Raw genomic sequence first — 19,660 nt, 5'->3', positions numbered from 1 at the left:
GATGAGATTGTTCAGACTTTTGGCTGAATTCAGACTTTTTATGTCGGCCTGGTGAAGAAAATCAGACAATATTTTTTTCCCACAAATAAAGAAATCCTGCTCATTGGTCTGCTTCTCTAGTGCTATGGATACTGTTTCCAAAAGCTCCTTGGAATCTATAACCCCAGGGGTTATCAAAAGGTAGAAATGGCATCATTTTAACATACCTTTGAATTTGTATCCAAGTTTCAGACTTTTTCGTTAGTAATGACTCTCACCCCTGAACACTAAAAGGGTTTCCTGCCAACATACCATGATATGTTCACATATTATGACCGGTTCCCTGCTCGAGTCTTTATGGGTGATTTTTTATAGAGATGATTTGGCATACATAAAAAGGGTTATCAGCCAACTTACCATGTTATGTGCACAGATTGATAATGGTTCCCTGCTTATTTCTACTAACAGTGACTAAGCATAATCTCAGCAGGTTTGTGAAGTTGGGCCCATTTGGCAATAAAACTGAGGTATAATAATAACAATAATAATAATAAGACTTGTAATGCGCACATATCCACCCTGTATGCATTCACCCTGAATGTATGCATGGTATGCAACTTTTCACCCGTCTAAACTAGGTGTTAGTAATTTTATAAAGGTGAGTAGGTAACGTGTGAATATTTGCGTTTGTTGTTGACAGGTTCAAGAGCTTGAGAAGCAAGTTGAGGACCAGCAGAAGCAGCTACAAGTCAAACATCTGGCTCCTCAGCAACCTATGGGCACTGAAAGACCAAGGTATGCAGTTTCATTTTTCAGTTCAGTCCAGTTCAGTTTATTTCCACTCAATCAGTTTGCTTAAGCCGTGTTCGCACTGGACTTAATTTGGACAAACTAACCGAGCCAATGGGTAACTTACCCATTTTAAGTCCAGTGCGAACAGCCGGGGTAGTTTTCCTGACAGGTAACTTACCCACGCCGCGCGGTTAGTTTAACCGAGCCAAAGGTGCCCAGGAAGATTGACCGAGTGCCCAGGAAGATTGACCGAGTCAGTTTAACCGAGCCAGAAAGTCCAGTGCGGATGCAACGTCTCGGTTAAATCTTCCTGACCCGAGGAAGCTGACATGTTTTGTCATGGAAGAATAAGATTTTCGTGATTATCAAACTATTCAATGTAGCACGGAATGTTACCCAGTGTCATGGTTAAGTTACCCAAAATATTAATCCAGTGCGAACACGGCTTTACACAATGACACAGTACTTAAGAAAAGGGGGTTCGCCTGGTGTTCCTGGCAATGGCTGAATGCGCGCCTTAGCACCTTGTTAACCCTTATAAAATGGGTGTCACTTGATTACGTAAACAGAATGGCAGACATACAAACAAAACTCTGATAAACTGGGATCTTCGGGCTTATTACAGCAAGGTTTTATTTGTAACTGTATATTGCTGACGCTGTACAAAGATATCCAAAAAGTGTCGAGATGAACAAGTTAGGAAAGAGAGACCAGGCAAGGGAAGTAGTAATAATAATAATAGTGGCCATTTAAAGGCAGTGGACACTATTGGTAATTACTCAAAATAATTATTAGCGTAAAACCTTTCTTGGGGACGAGTAATGGGGAGAGGTTGATGGTTTAAAACATTGTGAGAAATGGCTTCCTCTGAAGTGCCATAGTTTTAGAGAAAGAAGTAATTTTCCACGAATTTGATTTCGAGACCTCAAGTTTAGAACTTGAGCTCTCGAAATCAAACATCTAAACGCACACAACTTCGTGTGACAAGGGTGTTTTTTTCTTTCATTATTATCTCGCAAGTTTGATGACCGATTGATCTCAAATTTTCACAGGTTTGTTATTTTATGCACATGTTGAGATACACCAACTGTGAAGGCTAGTCTTTGACAATTCCCAATGGTGTCCACTGCCTTTAAAATGTTCCATGGGGCACAACAAAATCTAACCTTACATATTATTTTTGTTTCTCTCTTCCATCTTGTGTTGTGTTGTGGTCATGCTACAGCACAAGAAGTGAGGAGCCACCACCCACAGCCAACATCAAACCCATCTCCTCGCCAGCACCGACTGTCGCCAAGCTCTCCGTACCCCCTGGTCAGAGGATGACGGCCAGCGTGCGCCCCATTGCTGTTACCCCGGTAACCAGTGCGTCCGCGAGTGTGTCAGCCACGCCCATGGCAACGGTGATGCCCCAGACACAGAGCGAGGCAAGTACGGTCGTCATGGAGCAGGAGAGGCAGCAAGGTTAGTTAAAAGGCAATGCATGCCTTTAGTTTTTTTACTGTTGTTTTAACCCTATATAAGTGTAGATAATTTATACACAATCTCAGAAAATTTCACTTGTTTTTGAGATATTGTCGAAGATCCGGAGTGGATATGTCCACGCATGGAGAATATTCCCTGTTAGGGATGTCAATCCGCTATATAAGAATTTGTTATTATTATTAAGAAATACTATATCATTATTATGATATTAAACTGCATTTTACATATTTAATATCCAGCAACTCAAGAGCCATTGTCGGTAGAGACGCCCATCATCCTCTCCATGGGTATCACCACGCCTATTCAGGCAGTCACCCCTACCCAACAGAATCCCTCGTCTGCCGTCTCTCACTACCAGCATCAAGCGCCCGAAACCAGACCAGATGCAATGCAGGATGACAGGGTTGAGCCCATCCAACAACAGGAGGTCGTCGTCAGGGCAGATAACGTACAGGAGGTGCGGGCGGAGCCGAGGATCACTCCTGCGGCAGTTGAGCCTGTTATGGAAGAACTGATCGCTGCGGAACCTGAGGATGAGCCGACCCCGGAACCGTCGATGGAGCTCATCGAGAATGCTCCTGCTGGAACACAAGAAGAGGACTTTGAGGGTAAGAATTGTTTTCATGTTGTTGCAGACCGTGCAAGTCTTGAGGGTATTCAAACATTGAGACCCGTTCAAGTGTGCAAGTTCGTTTCCTTCAAGCTTTTAAGGACTTAACATTTTTCCTACTTAAGTATGTTTTGGGTTTGTTTTTTTTTGCCAATGGAAAAAAAAGGATTGTAAGTCTATAAGAGCCTACACCATTTGTTCAAGTAGGTCAGCCCTTGTACTTGATAACATGTTCCTACTTTTTTTTCATAAATATTATGCCTGATTTAAGTACCAAAGTGTTCGAATATGCGCAAGACTTGCATGCTCTTTTGCCGCTTCGTATAAAGCCTGGTTCGGACTTCACAACTTACCTCTTTCTCAAAAACTACTTTACTTCAGAGGGAGCCGTTTCTCACAATTTTTTTTACTACCAACAATTCTCTATGGTTCATACCAAGTAAGTTTGTATACAGACAATTATTTTGAGTAATTACCAAAAGTGCCTTTAACTTTGAGATCTGACTTCTTGGGTCTGTTTATCTCCAGAGCCAATCGAGGCACCGAGGCCATCAAGTAGATCTGGCCGTCTGGAGCTGGGAAACAAACGCCAGAGGGAGGAGTCAGACGGAGAGGAAGATCCTGAACAGGATGATGAGATTGTCCCCCAGGAAAAACGACAGCGAGTCACTCCACAACCGGTAAGCAGTAAAGAGCAAGTTTAAGTGTGGACCATGGTTAACTAAAGGTTGATTATTTTGACTCGCACCTAGGCTGGTCAACCATTGATTGACAACTGTGGTCGACCATTTGGAACCAGCCTCATGACCATGGTTTCTTCACTGGTCCCAAAAGCCAGTTCCATGCTAACATGTGCAAAATGCACAGGGGAACCAGTGTCACTGTATGGGTAAAACTAAAAATGAATATTCTTATCCCGATGCAAACTTAATATCTATTAAGATTTTTGACAGTTTACTTCAATACTTTCTTTTGTTTTGATTTTTTTTTTCTCACAGCAACTGCTTGAAGAATCGGATCAGTTGGGGTCCCTTTCCTTTGACTCCAAAGACCAAACAGCATTAGACTCAAGCAGCACTGCCGCCGCACCCCACCAATCTACAATGTCGCCCTCTGCTGGTGAAGATGATGCAGGCACTGGACTCGCAGCGACCTCTACTGGCGGAACGGAGACAACCCAGGATGACACCGAAGCGCGTGTAGCTGAAGCGCCCTCTACTGGCGAGGGATTCTCGGACGAAGCGTCCCCGGGTGGGGAGATTGCAGAAGAGATCGAGAGGAATGTGGAAGGGCTGGAGCAGGGAGACACAGAAGCAGATGATGATGATGATGATGACGATGTTGTCATCGTTGTGGACAGTGATGATGAAGTAATCTCTCAATAAAAAATAAGAATAGTAGCTTCTTATAAAGCGCGCATATCCATCACTCATAGACGCTCAAGGCGCTTTATGCAGTGTTTTCCTGCAATATATTTGGACTACGTTTTGAACTATGATATAGCACCGTGTAATTGTTTACAAGGTGCTGTGGCGCAATAGGCTCCAAATCAACGATAAGTGCTACTGGGATCTGTAACGTGCATTACACAACAACCAACGGCTTTAAATCCCAGCCAAACGGGAAACAATAGTCGGTCGCGCGATGGAAATCTTGACGCACATTCCTAAAAAACACAGTTTATAGTCATCCCTGAGGCCTACAAACTGTGTTTTTTTTATTGCGCATCAAAATTTCCTTGGCGCGTCCATCGCGCGACCGACTATAAACCGCCTTTAGTGTCACGACTCCCGAACCCACACTATTCTGATCAGAAACACCAGAGCTTGAGTCCGGTCATCTAAACCACACGACCACAACACCCTTTTATAAATATTCATAACTATTATTATTAATAATTATCTTGTCTGCTTTGACAGGAGGAGGAGATAGGTGATGAGGATGAGCCGACTCAAGGAGAAGATGATGACGTAGGAGATGATGATGACGATGAGGAAGATGAAGAAGAAGAAGCTGAAGATTATGAAGAGGAAGATGAATATGCAGAGTATCCAGTAGAAGGAGATCTAGAATATGGGGTGAGTATGAAGTTCTCACTTGGTGTATCCCATCATAACCATAAAATAACAAGCCTGTGAAAATTTGGGCTCAATTGATCATTGAAGGTGAGAGAAAATGATGACAGAAAAAACACCTTTGATGGACGAATCGGTGTGCTTTCAGATAAGAATAAAAGACTTCTAGCTAGAAGTCTTTTATTATTTTAGTGAGAAATTACCCCTTTCTCAAAAACTACGTTACTTCAGAGGGAGTTATTTCCCACAATGTTTTATGCTACCAACAGCTCTCTAATGCTCGTTACCAAGTCAGTTTTTAAGTTAACATTTCTTTTGAGTAATTACCAAACGTGTACCTTCCTTTTAAAGCAGCATCTTCAGTGAAAAAAACTTTCATTACATTACATTTCCTTACCTTAAGTTTGAAATCCTACTTTCCTTACCTTTTTAATAGATATCAATATAAATATTGATATCTGTAACAAAAAGTCACATCCCCTGAAGGCCGGTTTGTAGTCGGTTGCGTGATGGTCGGGCAATGGAAATCTTGGCGTGCGATGGTCGGGCAATGGAAATCTTTGGGTGTGATCCCTGGCTACATGGTAGTTAACGGTTGTATGGTTGTATACCTATTTTCGTAACATTGTTTTACTCGTTTCTCAAAAACTTCAGCACCTCAGCTAGTTAGCTTTCTTCTATCATTATCGTCAAACTGTGTAAGTTTGGTGTTAATCTGTGGACATTGTGTTTTGTGGCACAAAAGATACCCATACCCTTTAAGACCTCATTGCCTACTCTTTTGCTCCCTTGTTTCTTAAAGATATCCCAGGAGGGTGATGAAGAAGAAGTTGATGAGATGGAAGATGATGAGGAAGGGGAAGATGCAATCTCCATGGAGGAACAAGGAGACGAGAATGAAGACAATGGAGATGATCAAACCATGGATGATGAAGATGATGATGATGTAGTGGAGATAAGTGGTAAGAAGGAGCCAGGGGAAGTGACTTCTCCGATTTTAAAGGAACATTACAGAATTGGTTTGTGCTAACAAAACAGTTGCTGGCAGTGTAAGCACTTTATGTAATCCACCACATACACAAACTGACAAACCTCTAGAAGTTTGAGATCGACCGTCCATCTGGCTCATGATAGAAAAGTGAAAAACCGGTTACAAATTTTGCGTTGCATCGATGGCAAATAAAAATGAATAAAACGCTCACTGAGCGATAAACTCCAAACGCGAAGTTAGATTAGTTATTTCTCATCAAATAGGACATTTCAGACAGAAATATTTTCAACTATCAGTAAATCTGTGATCTTCACGATTTGTGTTTCTTACCAATTCTGTAAAGTTCCTTTAACCAGAAATCTGTTTTTTGTTAAACAGCTAATAGAGCGGAATGTTTTTAACGGAAATGCTATTGTAACTTGTTTATAATGCGTTTAATATTTGTACACCTCTGAATTTTTTGTAGTTATCGAGTAAAAAATCAGGCCCCAACCTCAAGGTTTTGAAAAACTAAAAAACACCTTTGCACGCGTCAAAATGACAATGCTTTGATGTTATGCTTGGGAGATTGCTTTGTTATATCTCCATGCTGCAAAAAAGCATGACGTAACATGAGTAATTACAGAAAGAGCTTTTCGTGAATCTTTCAGAAGATTGCTGATAAAAGCACTCAAAATTATTGTGTGTTATTTTACAGAAATTAAATCTATTAATAGTCATATGACTGACATTTTATATAAAATTCAGCAAAGTTCACGACTTGACATTTTCGTTCAAGCAGGTCTTTAAAGCTTGTAGAGTTTCTGACTGGCACCCCCAAACAAAGACGTTGATAAGATAGAGAGACTGCCAACATTAGGCTTGATGGATGGAATTTTTGCTACAACTACTGTACCCCAGAAAAAAACACCCCTAACAAATTTCTCAAAACAACTTGCAGCCTAATTTCACAAGGCACTCGTCCAATTCCAGCAAAGCAAAATAGAACGAAGTTTAACCAATCTCCTCAGAAATTTAATTTAACACAGGCCCCCAGGTTGTGGTAGATAGCTTGGCGCATGCACTTTGACCTATTGACCCATTCACCTGACGTCATCATCAGAATAATCTTGGAACCGCCATGTTGGTGGGCAATGTAACTGTTCGTTATTCAGTGAAGTGCGCATTTTAGGCGTCGCAGCGTTTACCTGTAAACCTATTGACCACCAAAATGGTGAGCGTGGCACAGTCGCTGCGTGTGACGTCCGTGCAAGGGGTCAATGCACCCATTACAAAAAATACTTATAAAAATAAACACATACCATTATGTTACTATCTCTTTATGTTAACAGAGGACGATGAAGCGGAAGGTTTAGACAGTCACGAGATGGAGACAGACCACCAACAACAGCAACAGCAGCAGGACCAAACCCAGCCCATGGAGGAACATCAATCCCTCAGGGTACCCATGCCAGAGTTCCGGGTGGAGCCCCCTGGGGATCAAGTACCCACATCACAGGGCCAGGAGACGCCCATTGAACGGGTACCTTATCATGTAGGTTCCATTTCTAAATCCACTCTAAATCTACCAGAGTGGAGCCCCTTGGGGATCAAGTACCCACATCACAGGGCCAGGAGACGCCCATTGAACGGGTACCTTATCATGTAGGTTCCATTTCTAAATCCACTCTAAATCTACTGGAGTGGAGCCCCTTGGGGATCACGTACCCACATCACAGGGTCAGGAGACGCCCATTGAACGGGTACCTTATCATGTAGGTTCCATTTCTAAATCCACTCTAAATCTACTGGAGTGGAGCCCCTAGGGGATCAAGTACCCACATCACAGGGCCAGGAGACGCCCATTGAACGGGTACCTTACCATGTAGGTTCCATTTCTAAATCCACTCTAAATCTACCGGAGTGGAGCCCCTTGGGGATCAGGTACCCACATCACAGGGTCAGGAGACGCCCATTGAACGGGTACCATACCATGTAGGTTCCATTTCTAAATCCACTCTAAATCTACCGGAGTGGAGCCCCTTGGGGATCAGGTACCCACATCACAGGGCCAGGAGACGCCCATTGAACGGGAACCATTTCATGTAGGTTCCATTTCTAAATCCACTCTAAATCTACCCTAGTTGTTTCATTGGTCACACGCATTCCCATGCCAAGGTTCCGGGTGGAGCCCCCTGGGGATCAAGTACCCACATCAAAGGGCCAGGAGATGCCCATTGAGCGGGTACCTTGTAGGTGCCATTTCTGTAAATAGAATTTTATTTGATGTCAGAAATGAAAAGGTGTTTGCAAAGGTCTAGCGTGTCATGGCCTAGTGGTTAAGAGCACCAGATTCAAGCTCTGGTGTTTGATCAGCAGAGAGTGGGTTTGAGTCCCGATTGTGACACATAGGCAATACACTTAACCATGATTGCTTCATAAAAATTTGGGAGGTAGTGGTTTCTGCTCTACCAGCCAGGCTTCTGATGGATGATACCCAAGCCTACATCCGTATGGACTGTAAAGGGGGTAACCCTGTTTCAGCCCCAGGAGTAAGTGGCAACTGCCCCGGAAAAAAAAAGATTTTCAGTTTTATTCCTTTGTTGGGAATTTTCACATCCAGCAAATCTTATAGCTTGATTGTGATTTGTTTCTTATCTCCTTTACAGCAAGTAGCCATGCCCAGACAGCGCCTTGCCTCCCTAGGGAGGGCACCAATGCTCCTTGGAGCTGGGGCACCGTTTGAAGACTTTGGTGACGATCGTCAGGTACCCAGTACCCCGACCCTCTTTGTTCCAAGGAGGACTGATGGATTTGCTGAGGCAATTAAGTAAGTTTTGAAAAATTTGCTTAAGCACGAAAAATAGCTTGGTTATTTTACACATGTTACTGGCCAAAGTTTCATGCCATATACATTGCTTGTGACTGGTATTTAGCTGTTGCTTACTTAGCATAACAATTAAGTGGAGTCTTGGCCGGTCGTCTGATTTTACTAAGCAAGGATTTTTTTGCTTAAGCAAAATTTTGTGCTTAAGCAACTCTATAAAATTGGGCCCTGGTCATTGACACTTATGCCCTAGAGCAAGGTACTTAAGCAACTCTATGAAATTGGGCCCTGGTCATTGACACTTATGCCCTAGAGCAAGGTACTTAAGCAACTCTATGAAATTGGGCCCTGGTCATGACACTTATGCCCTAGAGCAAGGTACTTAAGCAACTCTATGAAATTGGGCCCTGGTCATGACACTTATGCCCTAGAGCAAGGTACTTAAGCAACTCTATGAAATTGGGCCCTGGTCATGACACTTATGCCCTAGAGCAAGGTACTTAAGCAACTCTATGAAATTGGGCCCTGGTCATGACACTTATGCCCTAGAGCAAGGTACTTGAGCAACTCTATGAAATTGGGCCCTGGTCATGACACTTATGCCCTAGAGCAAGGTACTTGAGCAACTCTATGAAATTGGGCCCTGGTCATGACACTTATGCCCTAGAGCAAGGTACTTAAGCAACTCTATGAAATTGGGCCCTGGTCGTGACACTTATGCCCTAGAGCAAGGTACTTAAGCAACTCTATGAAATTGGGCCCTGGTCATGACACTTATGCCCTAGAGCAAGGTACTTAAGCAACTCTATGAAATTGGGCCCTGGTCATGACACTTATGCCCTAGAGCAAGGTACTTAAGCAACTCTATGAAATTGGGCCCTGGTCATGACACTTATGCCCTAGAGCAAGGTTCTTAAGCAACTCTATGAAATTGGGTCCTGGGCATGACACTTATGCCCTAGAGCAAGGTACTTAAGCAACTCTATGAAATTGGGCCCTGGTCATTGACACTTATGCCCTAGAGCAAGGTACTTAAGCAACTCTATGAAATTGGGCCCAGGTCATGACACTTATGCCCTAGAGCAAGGTACTTAAGCAACTCTATGAAATTGGGCCCTGGTCATGACACTTATGCCCTAGAGCAAGGTACTTAAGCAACTCTATGAAATTGGGCCCTGGTCATTGACACTTATGCCCTAGAGCAAGGTACTTAAGCAACTCTATGAAATTGGGCCCTGGTCGTGACACTTATGCCCTAGAGCAAGGTACTTAAGCAACTCTATGAAATTGGGCCCTGGTCGTGACACTTATGCCCTAGAGCAAGGTACTGAACAATAACTAGTTGGGAAGGTAGTGCATTCTGCTCTTCCAGCTCTCCCAGCCAAGCTCCTAGTGGATGATACCCATGGCGGTACAATCATTTGATGTTATGGTGAACAAACGAAAAGTCAAAAACCACAAGACACAAAACGCTCAAATTTGGGTTTCAGAGTTTCTCATAGGACCAAACTAATTCGTGAGATTGACCCCGCCTGGCATGATGATTTGACATGGAATGACCCCCATGCCTACATCCTTACAGACTGTGAAGCGGTCTTAAGGCCTGGTTCCACTGCAGCGGTAACGAAAACGATAACGATCACGACGCAAAGAAAACGCATTCTATTGGTCGAATTGCTCCATGCAGAATACGCACACGCTCATTCAACCAATGTAATGCGTTCTCTTTGTGTCGTTATCTTTATCGTTATCATTATCGCTGCAGTGGGACTGGGCCTTTACCCTGTTTCAGCCTAGGAGTAGGTGGCAAGTTGCCCCTGGTAGAAGTTGCATTTGTGACTGTAGGCCAGGGCCATGTTGAAACCTTACAAAGTCAACATGAATTGTAACTTTGTGGATTTGGACACGGGTCTGACATTGATAGTTTGAGAAAGCCTTACATGTATGTCACTTTAATCCTGCCATTTGCGGAAGCAAATCCCCGACATTCACATTGTCTCAAAATAACAGATTTTTTTGGGGTGCTTTATTTGTTGTTGTTGCAGTTCTCCTCTCCTTCAAGGCAGATTCCACTTTGGTGGTTCCGACTCTGAGCCAATGCGGTCCGCGGCACCAGGATTAGCTCAGCTAGCTACACAGGGAGGTAATAATATAATATAATATAATATAATATAATATAATATAATATAATATAATATAATATAATATAATATAATATAATATAATATAATATAATATAATATAATATAATATAATATAATATAATATAATATAATATAATAATATTGAAGTCTTATATAGCACATATATCCACATGTACTCAAGGTGCTTAGTATACATTTTTATAGAAACATACGTAATTGAAGTTGAGAATTCTGAGACCGAACTATGTAGCATCTTTGAAGGGTTTTACAAGGTGCTACGGTGCATTTAGCAGCCACAGCCAGGAACACCCTTTTAGAGAAGTGCACTGGGTTCTTTTACATCACTACACAACACATGGGACCAGCGGCTTTACGTCCCATCCGAAGGACGAAACAATGGTTAAGATTCTTGCTAAAGGCAGAAGTGTCACGGATGGGGATTACAAGCTTGTTTACTGTTTGTTTTATTTAAGATTTGGGAATGGACGACACTCGCATCAATCTACTGGGAGGAGACGACGATGGTGGACGCAGTGTTCCAACCACACCCCTCCAGACTCATGCACCAGGTAGGGACTAAACTCTACCAACTTATTGTTCATAGAAGGGGTTCGCCCCAGTCTTTTCTTGTATGATTGCATACCTTCCAGCTGTCCCTATTTTCTAGGGACCGCCCCTATTTTGGAGAATTCCAATGCAGAAATAGAAACAGTCCCTAATTCTGCATTTTTCTTGGTTGCGTATCTTTTTTCCCCAAAGCTACGGCATTGACAGCCAGTCCAATAAGCCACGCCCATGAATCTCCATCCTCGAGCAGTCAAGACACGTCTCGCTCTGTGCCGGCAGTGACCGAAGCTAGCACAGGGTGCCCTTTACCTAGTAAACAATGTGATTTTCGTCATTCAATGTTGATTTTTCTTGATTGCGTATCTTTCTTCCCCAAAGCTACGGCATTGACAGCCAGTCCAATAAGCCACGCCCATGAATCTCCATCCTCGAGCAGCCAAGACACGTCTCGCTCTGTGCCGGCAACGTCCGAGGCTAGCCAGTTACAGCAGCAGCAGTTACCGGTACCTTCTAGTCAGGAGGATGAGGTTGATACTCTACCTAGTGAGGTACCACAGTCCGCCTCACCTGCAGCTACGGAGGCTACTGGGGAAGATAAATCAGCTCTGGAATCACAGAGGTAAGCAAAATAGAATGATGATAATAATAATAATAGTCAGATTTTATATACCGCTTTTCACACCGCGCCCCAAAGCGCTTCACATTATAACCCCTGGTCACTGGTTCTTAATTCATTCATTAAACCATCTCAGCTCCTGGGGAATATGCAGCCTGTGCAACATTAACGGCTAAATTCAATCACAAGAACCGTCTCTGCCCTCACAGGTACCCTTTTACCCCTGGGTGGAGAGAAGCAATTATAGTTAAGTGTCTTGCTCAGGGACACAAGTGTCACGACTGGGATTCACATTCTGCTGAACAGAATCACAAGAACTTGAGTTTGGTGCTCTTATCCGCTTGACCACGACACCCTAGATGACAGGAAGGTCGGAGAATCATTATGTGAATCCATATACATGTAATGCCCTATTTTCTAGGGACCATCACTACTTATACATAACAAAATATCGAAAATTTTGTAATATTAAATTCAATTAAAAAATAAGATGTAACCTTGGTAATATCTTTACAATGACTTATGACTGCAATCTTGATTTTATGGCTCTTACAAATGCCTGACTGAATCATTGAAGTATTTTGTTACATGCCCATACTCAGACAGGGTGTGGGTGACTCGATACACAGATCTGGCCCCATGTCCCACTTTCCAACTTTGCTATGTTGGCAGGTATGCACTTGCCTATATTTTTTATGCAGAGACCATGGACTGTGAAAGGGGTAACCCTGTTTCAGCCCTAGGAGTAGGTGGCAACGGCCTCTGGAATAGAAAATAATTGTAGCCCACACCTTGAAGTGGCCTTCAGGCCTTGTGTGTTTGGCGACTTGCATAAAAAAAATTAATATTCAGATTTATTATTGGTTATTTACTGTTTCTCTTTGAACAGTTCCTTTGGCCAGCAAGGTGAGGATTCAGCAGAAGCAGCCTCCAGCTCAGAGACCCAAGAGTCGAGGGAGAACCAGGAGCCAAGCTCCAGCACTGAAACAGGTCAGTAGATCTGCCGACTCTCTCTGATTAAACAGAAAGCTCCCTGAAACCCAACCCAATCTTTCAATATAACAGATGTTAAATTTGCATCGGGGATAAAGAATATTAATTTTGTTTTTTTTACCCATACACCGATGTGTGTTAGCACTGTATACTCGGTACTTCCCCCGAGTCCTGTGAAAAAATATCACATGGGTCGTGGGTGCGAATCCCACCCGAGTAACATGCCTGTGATACTTTTTCACAGGACTCGGGGAAGTACTGAGTATACAGTGCTAACACACATCGGTGTATGGGTAAAAACCAAAATTAATATTCTTTATCCCCGATGCAAATTTATCATCTATTATATCGTTGCGGTACCCGCTGCCAAAACATAGGATTCGAACTGCCTGTAGCAACCGGGCTTCCTCGGTAGTCTAGTTGGTAAGACACTGCTCTAGAATTGCAAGAGTCGTGGGTTCGAATCCCACCCGAGTAACATGCCTGTGATATTTTTTCACAGGACTCGGGGAAGCACTGAGTATACAGTGCTAACACACATCGGTGTATGGGTAAAAAAAAAAAAAAAATAACAAACTTTCGATGTTCTGATGAACAAATTTGATAATCTCTCAACTTATGCACATGACGACATTTCAGTAGGGCGCCCTCACCTTGAGGTCAAAAGGATTTTGTTCATAAGCCAATTCTGTGCGCCGCGCGTACAAATCTGTGCGTTTCGATTGTTTCGTCACTGTTTTACCTCCAAGATGGCAGCTGGATGACGTCAATACATAAGGTCTATTGTGTTAAATGGTTTGGAGATAATCACATGTTAAAAACCACGGACATTTTCGCGATTTAATATGTGATGGAATTTTTTCATAACTAGGTCAAGGTGAACGACCGAAGCCGAAGCGCATCGTATGGCAGGACTCTTCAGGCTCCAGCCATGAACAGCGCCCTCAACAGCAGCAACAGCGCCCCCCACAGCGTGGTAACACGGCTGTGCGTAGTCGAGGGCGCTTGATACAGCGGTCGTTCCCACGTGGAGGAGCCAGTGGACCTGCTGGAAGTAAGTAAAGACACAAAGCCAACAGGGCTCACATTTTTGAAAAGAAAAATCCACTTGACTGAAGGGATTGTTGGTCAACATTTCAGGGATGTGATTTCTCCGTTTTTAACTAGAAATTTGTGGTGGATTTTATACCTCGACTCTCCTCAACAACAAAAATTGGGGTAAAGAGAAGCAATTATAGTTAAAGACACTGTACACTATTGGTAATTGTCAAAGTCTAGCCTTCACAGTTGGTGTATCTCAACATATGCATAAAACAACAAACCTGTGAAAATTTGAGCTCAATCGGTCATCGAACTTGCGAGATAATAATGAAAGAAAAAAAACACCCATAACACCCAAGTTGTGTGCGTTTAGATGGTTGATTTTGAGACCTCAAGTTCTAAATCTGAGGTCTTGAAATCAAATTCGTGCAAAATTACTTCTTTCTCGAAAACTATGGCACTTCAGAGGGAGCCGTGTCTCACAATGTTTTATAGCATTAACCTCTCCCCATTACTCATCACCAAGAAAGGTTTTATGCTAATAATTATTTTGAGTAATTACTAATAGTGTCCACTGCCTTTAAGTCTTTGCTCAAGGACACAAGTGTCACCATCGGGACTCGAACCCACACCCGATGACTGAAACCACCAGAATTTGAATTGCTCTTAACCTCTCTGCCATGAAATTACAGGGATGAGATTGTTCAGACCTTTGGCTGAATTCAGACTATTTATGTCGGCCTGGTGAAGAAAATCAGACAATACTTTTTTTTCACACATAAAGAAATCCTGCTCATTGGTCTACTTCTCTAGTGCTATGGATACTGTTTCCAAAAGCTCCTAAGAATCTATAACCCCAGGGGTAATCAAAAGGTAGAAATGGCATCATTTCAACATACCTTTGAATTTGTATCCGAGTTTCAGACTTTTTCGTTAGTAATGACCCTCACCCCTGAATTAATAGCATTCAATTTTTATTTAGAGGAATTAAAACCATTATACACTCTCGGTAAACAGTATTGTCCAAGTCCCACACCTCGTGTATCACAATTTATATATAAAACAACAAACCTGTGAAAATTTAGACTCAATCGGTCATCGGAGTCGGGAGAAAATAACGGGAAAACCCACTCTTGTTTCCGCGCGTTTCGCCGTGTCATGACATGTGTTTAAAATGAATTCGAAATTCTCGCCAACAAGAATTTATATTGTTTTACCGTTTTCTCAGAAAGTAAAGCATTTCATGGACTAATATTTCAAGAGAAGTCTTTCACCATTACCTTCTGTAAACACTGTAAATTATTTGTAAATCTGTGACCTTTTTTTGTTTTTTCTGTACCGAAAGGGTCCAATTGCTTTAACCACTGCTTTATCCCCAACCCCAATCTACTCCTCCCCCTTTTCAGATCGAGGAAGAGGTGCCAGGTTTACTAGAGGTCGTGGTGGCCAGCAACCGTTCTGATGAGAACCAACGCAAGATGCAAGACAGAGTGACGACCCTTATCAGTAGAAAACGCAACAAAAAAGTAGGCCTAAGTCTTATGTTAAAATTCCCCTCAACAAGTTTGCGGCTATATCTCTAGTTTGTTGAAGTAGGATTCAAACTGTCTCTAGCTACCGGGCAAAATCGATGGTCTAGTTGGTAAGACACTGCTCTAGAATTGCAACGACAACAAAAATTTGGGAAAGTACTGAGTATACAGTGCTAACACACATCGTTGTACGGTAAAACCGAAATTAATGGTTGGTTTGTTTGTTTGTTTAAATGATTGTCCCGTCAAGAGAACTCTGCAAATTTTCACTAGGGGATATACACCAATCTGGCATTGGCCAATCTCTCTCCCCCAACATTGGTTTAACATCTTCGATTATGAATTTCCCAAATCAAGAAATTGTGGTTCATAAAGTAGACGACTATACTTTTTCTAGTCGTTGTGAAATCAGCAGTGAGCTTGGTAGGATTCGAACCCACAACCTTTTGATTGCAAGTCCAGTTGGATGTACTAGTCATTGTGAAATCAGCAGTGAGCTTGGTAGGATTCGAACCCACAACCTTTTGATTGCAAGTCCAGTTGGATGTACTAGTCATTGTGAAATCAGCAGTGAGCTTGGTAGGATTCGAACCCACAACCTTTTGATTGCAAGTCCAGTTGGATGTACTAGTCATTGTGAAATCAGCAGTGAGCTTGGTAGGATTCGAACCCACAACCTTTTGATTGCAAGTCCAGTTGGATGTACTAGTCATTGTGAAATCAGCAGTGAGCTTGGTAGGATTCGAACCCACAACCTTTTGATTGCAAGTCCAGTTGGATGTACTAGTCATTGTGAAATCAGCAGTGAGCTTGGTAGGATTCGAACCCACAACCTTTTGATTGCAAGTCCAGTTGGATGTACTAGTCATTGTGAAATCAGCAGTGAGCTTGGTAGGATTCGAACCCACAACCTTTTGATTGCAAGTCCAGTTGGATGTACTAGTCATTGTGAAATCAGCAGTGAGCTTGGTAGGATTCGAACCCACAACCTTTTGATTGCAAGTCCAGTTGGATGTACTAGTCATTGTGAAATCAGCAGTGAGCTTGGTAGGATTCGAACCCACAACCTTTTGATTGCAAGTCCAGTTGGATGTACTAGTCATTGTGAAATCAGCAGTGAGCTTGGTAGGATTCGAACCCACAACCTTTTGATTGCAAGTCCAGTTGGATGTACTAGTCATTGTGAAATCAGCAGTGAGCTTGGTAGGATTCGAACCCACAACCTTTTGATTGCAAGTCCAGTTGGATGTACTAGTCATTGTGAAATCAGCAGTGAGCTTGGTAGGATTCGAACCCACAACCTTTTGATTGCAAGTCCAGTTGGATGTACTAGTCATTGTGAAATTAGCAGTGAGCTTGGTAGGATTCGAACCCACAACCTTTTGATTGCAAGTCCAGTTGGATGTACTAGTCATTGTGAAATCAGCAGTGAGCTTGGTAGGATTCGAACCCACAACCTTTTGATTGCAAGTCCAGTTGGATGTACTAGTCATTGTGAAATCAGCAGTGAGCTTGGTAGGATTCGAACCCACAACCTTTTGATTGCAAGTCCAGTTGGATGTACTAGTCATTGTGAAATCAGCAGTGAGCTTGGTAGGATTCGAACCTACAACCTTTTGATTGCAAGTCCAGTTGGATGTACTAGTCATTGTGAAATCAGCAGTGAGCTTGGTAGGATTCGAACCCACAACCTTTTGATTGCAAGTCCAGTTGGATGTACTAGTCATTGTGAAATCAGCAGTGAGCTTGGTAGGATTCGAACCCACAACCTTTTGATTGCAAGTCCAGTTGGATGTACTAGTCATTGTGAAATCAGCAGTGAGCTTGGTAGGATTCGAACCCACAACCTTTTGATTGCAAGTCCAGTTGGATGTACTAGTCATTGTGAAATCAGCAGTGAGCTTGGTAGGATTCGAACCCACAACCTTTTGATTGCAAGTCCAGTTGGATGTACTAGTCATTGTGAAATCAGCAGTGAGCTTGGTAGGATTCGAACCCACAACCTTTTGATTGCAAGTCCAGTTGGATGTACTAGTCATTGTGAAATCAGCAGTGAGCTTGGTAGGATTCGAACCCACAACCTTTTGATTGCAAGTCCAGTTGGATGTACTAGTCATTGTGAAATCAGCAGTGAGCTTGGTAGGATTCGAACCCACAACCTTTTGATTGCAAGTCCAGTTGGATGTACTAGTCATTGTGAAATCAGCAGTGAGCTTGGTAGGATTCGAACCCACAACCTTTTGATTGCAAGTCCAGTTGGATGTACTAGTCATTGTGAAATCAGCAGTGAGCTTGGTAGGATTCGAACCCACAACCTTTTGATTGCAAGTCCAGTTGGATGTACTAGTCATTGTGAAATCAGCAGTGAGCTTGGTAGGATTCGAACCCACAACCTTTTGATTGCAAGTCCAGTTGGATGTACTAGTCATTGTGAAATCAGCAGTGAGCTTGGTAGGATTCGAACCCACAACCTTTTGATTGCAAGTCCAGTTGGATGTACTAGTCATTGTGAAATCAGCAGTGAGCTTGGTAGGATTCGAACCCACAACCTTTTGATAACAAGTCCAGTTGGATGTACTAGTCATTGTGAAATCAGCAGTGAGCTTGGTAGGATTTGAACCCACAACCTTTTGATTGCAAGTCCAGTTGGATGTACTAGTCATTGTGAAATCAGCAGTGAGCTTGGTAGGATTCGAACCCACAACCTTGTGATAACAAGTCCAGTTGGATGTACTAGTCATTGTGAAATCAGCAGTGAGCTTGGTAGGATTTGAACCCACAACCTTGTGATAACAAGTCCAGGTGAGGCAATGAAGACCCAGGGCCCATTGTCGTGGCTCTGCTCACTACGGACTTCTCTGTTTACGGCACAAATTGCATGCTGATTACCGCGCCATGAAATTGGGGTGGCCCAGACTGCGACCAAGTATTATTAACATTATAAATTCCTTTGTGTGATCGCTGGACTTTTCTGTCCAGTGGTTTACGATTATGCAATATGCTTAGCATGACAGCTGACAAAATAATTACCCGTTATACTCCTTATCCATGAAAACTTGACCTGTTTTTTATATAATTAATTTCAAAACCTGTGAACGATTGATAATCAAGTAGCAGAGATGAATTTAAAAATTCCTTTAATTTAATTTTGAAGGTAGAGGCCGAAGATTGGTTAATACTCCAAATATTGAGAACCATAAAAACTTTAATAGTGAGAGGCACAGCAGATATTGTTAGTGTAAAAGTATTTTGAGAAAGTATTCCCTTCGAGGTAATATGGTGTGGTTAGTTTTCACCCAAAAACATTTGAATCTGAGGGTTGGTGTCCATTCGCAAATGCTGCGGCCAGAGATGTGGTTGGTATCCGCCGTCTCCCCGCTAAACGTGGATGGCTTTGATGTTCTTGAGAAAATACTGCAGGACAGTTTTTTGCCGTCTTCTAAACAAGTAGACACTGTATTCCGCTGAAACTGGCCATCTTGATTTTACTGCACTCCAACTCATTGTAACCAAACTGAGGCTGGACGAAATAATAGTCTGGTGCCATGTTTACGCAACAAATGTTAGTATTCATTACTCTTATGGAAACAGGGAACGTGACCAAGATGGTGACAGCATGATAAAGGTCATTTGTATCTTTTTTGATAATTTGTCTATAAATCAGCATTTTGTGGACAAAAAAAAACATCTACGGCCCCACCTTGAAGCACAGACAGCCCATGTAGAAAGTATGATTAGTTAGCGGCCAGTGGTACAAGAAGGTACACAAAGCATAGAAACATCATTCTTGATCATTTTAAACTATTGTATCCCGTTTATTTTCTCATGAGCATTCAAAATTCTTCCACACATTAAACATTCCAATATATAATCATGGTTTTTTTACATCAAATGTTCATCACGTAATCGTATTGATGCGTTTGATTGCGGAAAACCATGCCGTATACTGCTGACACAGCAGAAAGAATTTTATGGCATTTGGGGAAGAGCCAAACATTTCATGCATCACTATTTAACATTTGAAATTGA

General features: G+C 42.4%; 2 protein-coding genes across 2 annotated transcripts in view; both read left to right on the top strand.

The window, feature by feature from the left end:
• LOC117304752 (nucleoprotein TPR-like) overlaps positions 1-11,839 on the top strand; it is an 87,000-nt gene extending 75,161 nt beyond the window's left edge. Inside the window, exons 44-57 of the mRNA XM_033789355.1 lie at positions 680-774; positions 1,997-2,235; positions 2,496-2,864; positions 3,395-3,546; positions 3,865-4,236; positions 4,786-4,944; positions 5,744-5,903; positions 7,264-7,466; positions 7,731-7,796; positions 8,581-8,741; positions 10,784-10,881; positions 11,356-11,451; positions 11,642-11,727; positions 11,828-11,839. Coding sequence (XP_033645246.1) covers positions 680-774; positions 1,997-2,235; positions 2,496-2,864; positions 3,395-3,546; positions 3,865-4,236; positions 4,786-4,944; positions 5,744-5,903; positions 7,264-7,466; positions 7,731-7,796; positions 8,581-8,741; positions 10,784-10,881; positions 11,356-11,451; positions 11,642-11,727; positions 11,828-11,839 — 2,268 coding nt within the window. The remainder of the gene's footprint in view (positions 1-679; positions 775-1,996; positions 2,236-2,495; positions 2,865-3,394; positions 3,547-3,864; positions 4,237-4,785; positions 4,945-5,743; positions 5,904-7,263; positions 7,467-7,730; positions 7,797-8,580; positions 8,742-10,783; positions 10,882-11,355; positions 11,452-11,641; positions 11,728-11,827) is intronic.
• LOC117304374 lies at positions 11,832-15,759 on the top strand. Its single transcript, XM_033788782.1, has 4 exons — positions 11,832-12,068; positions 12,955-13,055; positions 13,930-14,112; positions 15,506-15,759. Exons 1-3 carry the CDS (start codon positions 11,864-11,866, stop codon positions 14,065-14,067), a joined length of 444 nt encoding a protein of 147 aa, XP_033644673.1. The 5' UTR covers positions 11,832-11,863; the 3' UTR covers positions 14,068-14,112; positions 15,506-15,759.
• The last annotated feature ends 3,901 nt before the right edge of the window (positions 15,760-19,660 follow it).

This window comes from Asterias rubens, chromosome 21, assembly GCF_902459465.1.
Source record: "Asterias rubens chromosome 21, eAstRub1.3, whole genome shotgun sequence".
Lineage (NCBI taxonomy): Eukaryota > Metazoa > Echinodermata > Asteroidea > Forcipulatida > Asteriidae > Asterias > Asterias rubens.
Note: the sequence above shows the minus strand (reverse complement) of the source record. Positions and strands in the feature narration are given on the sequence as shown.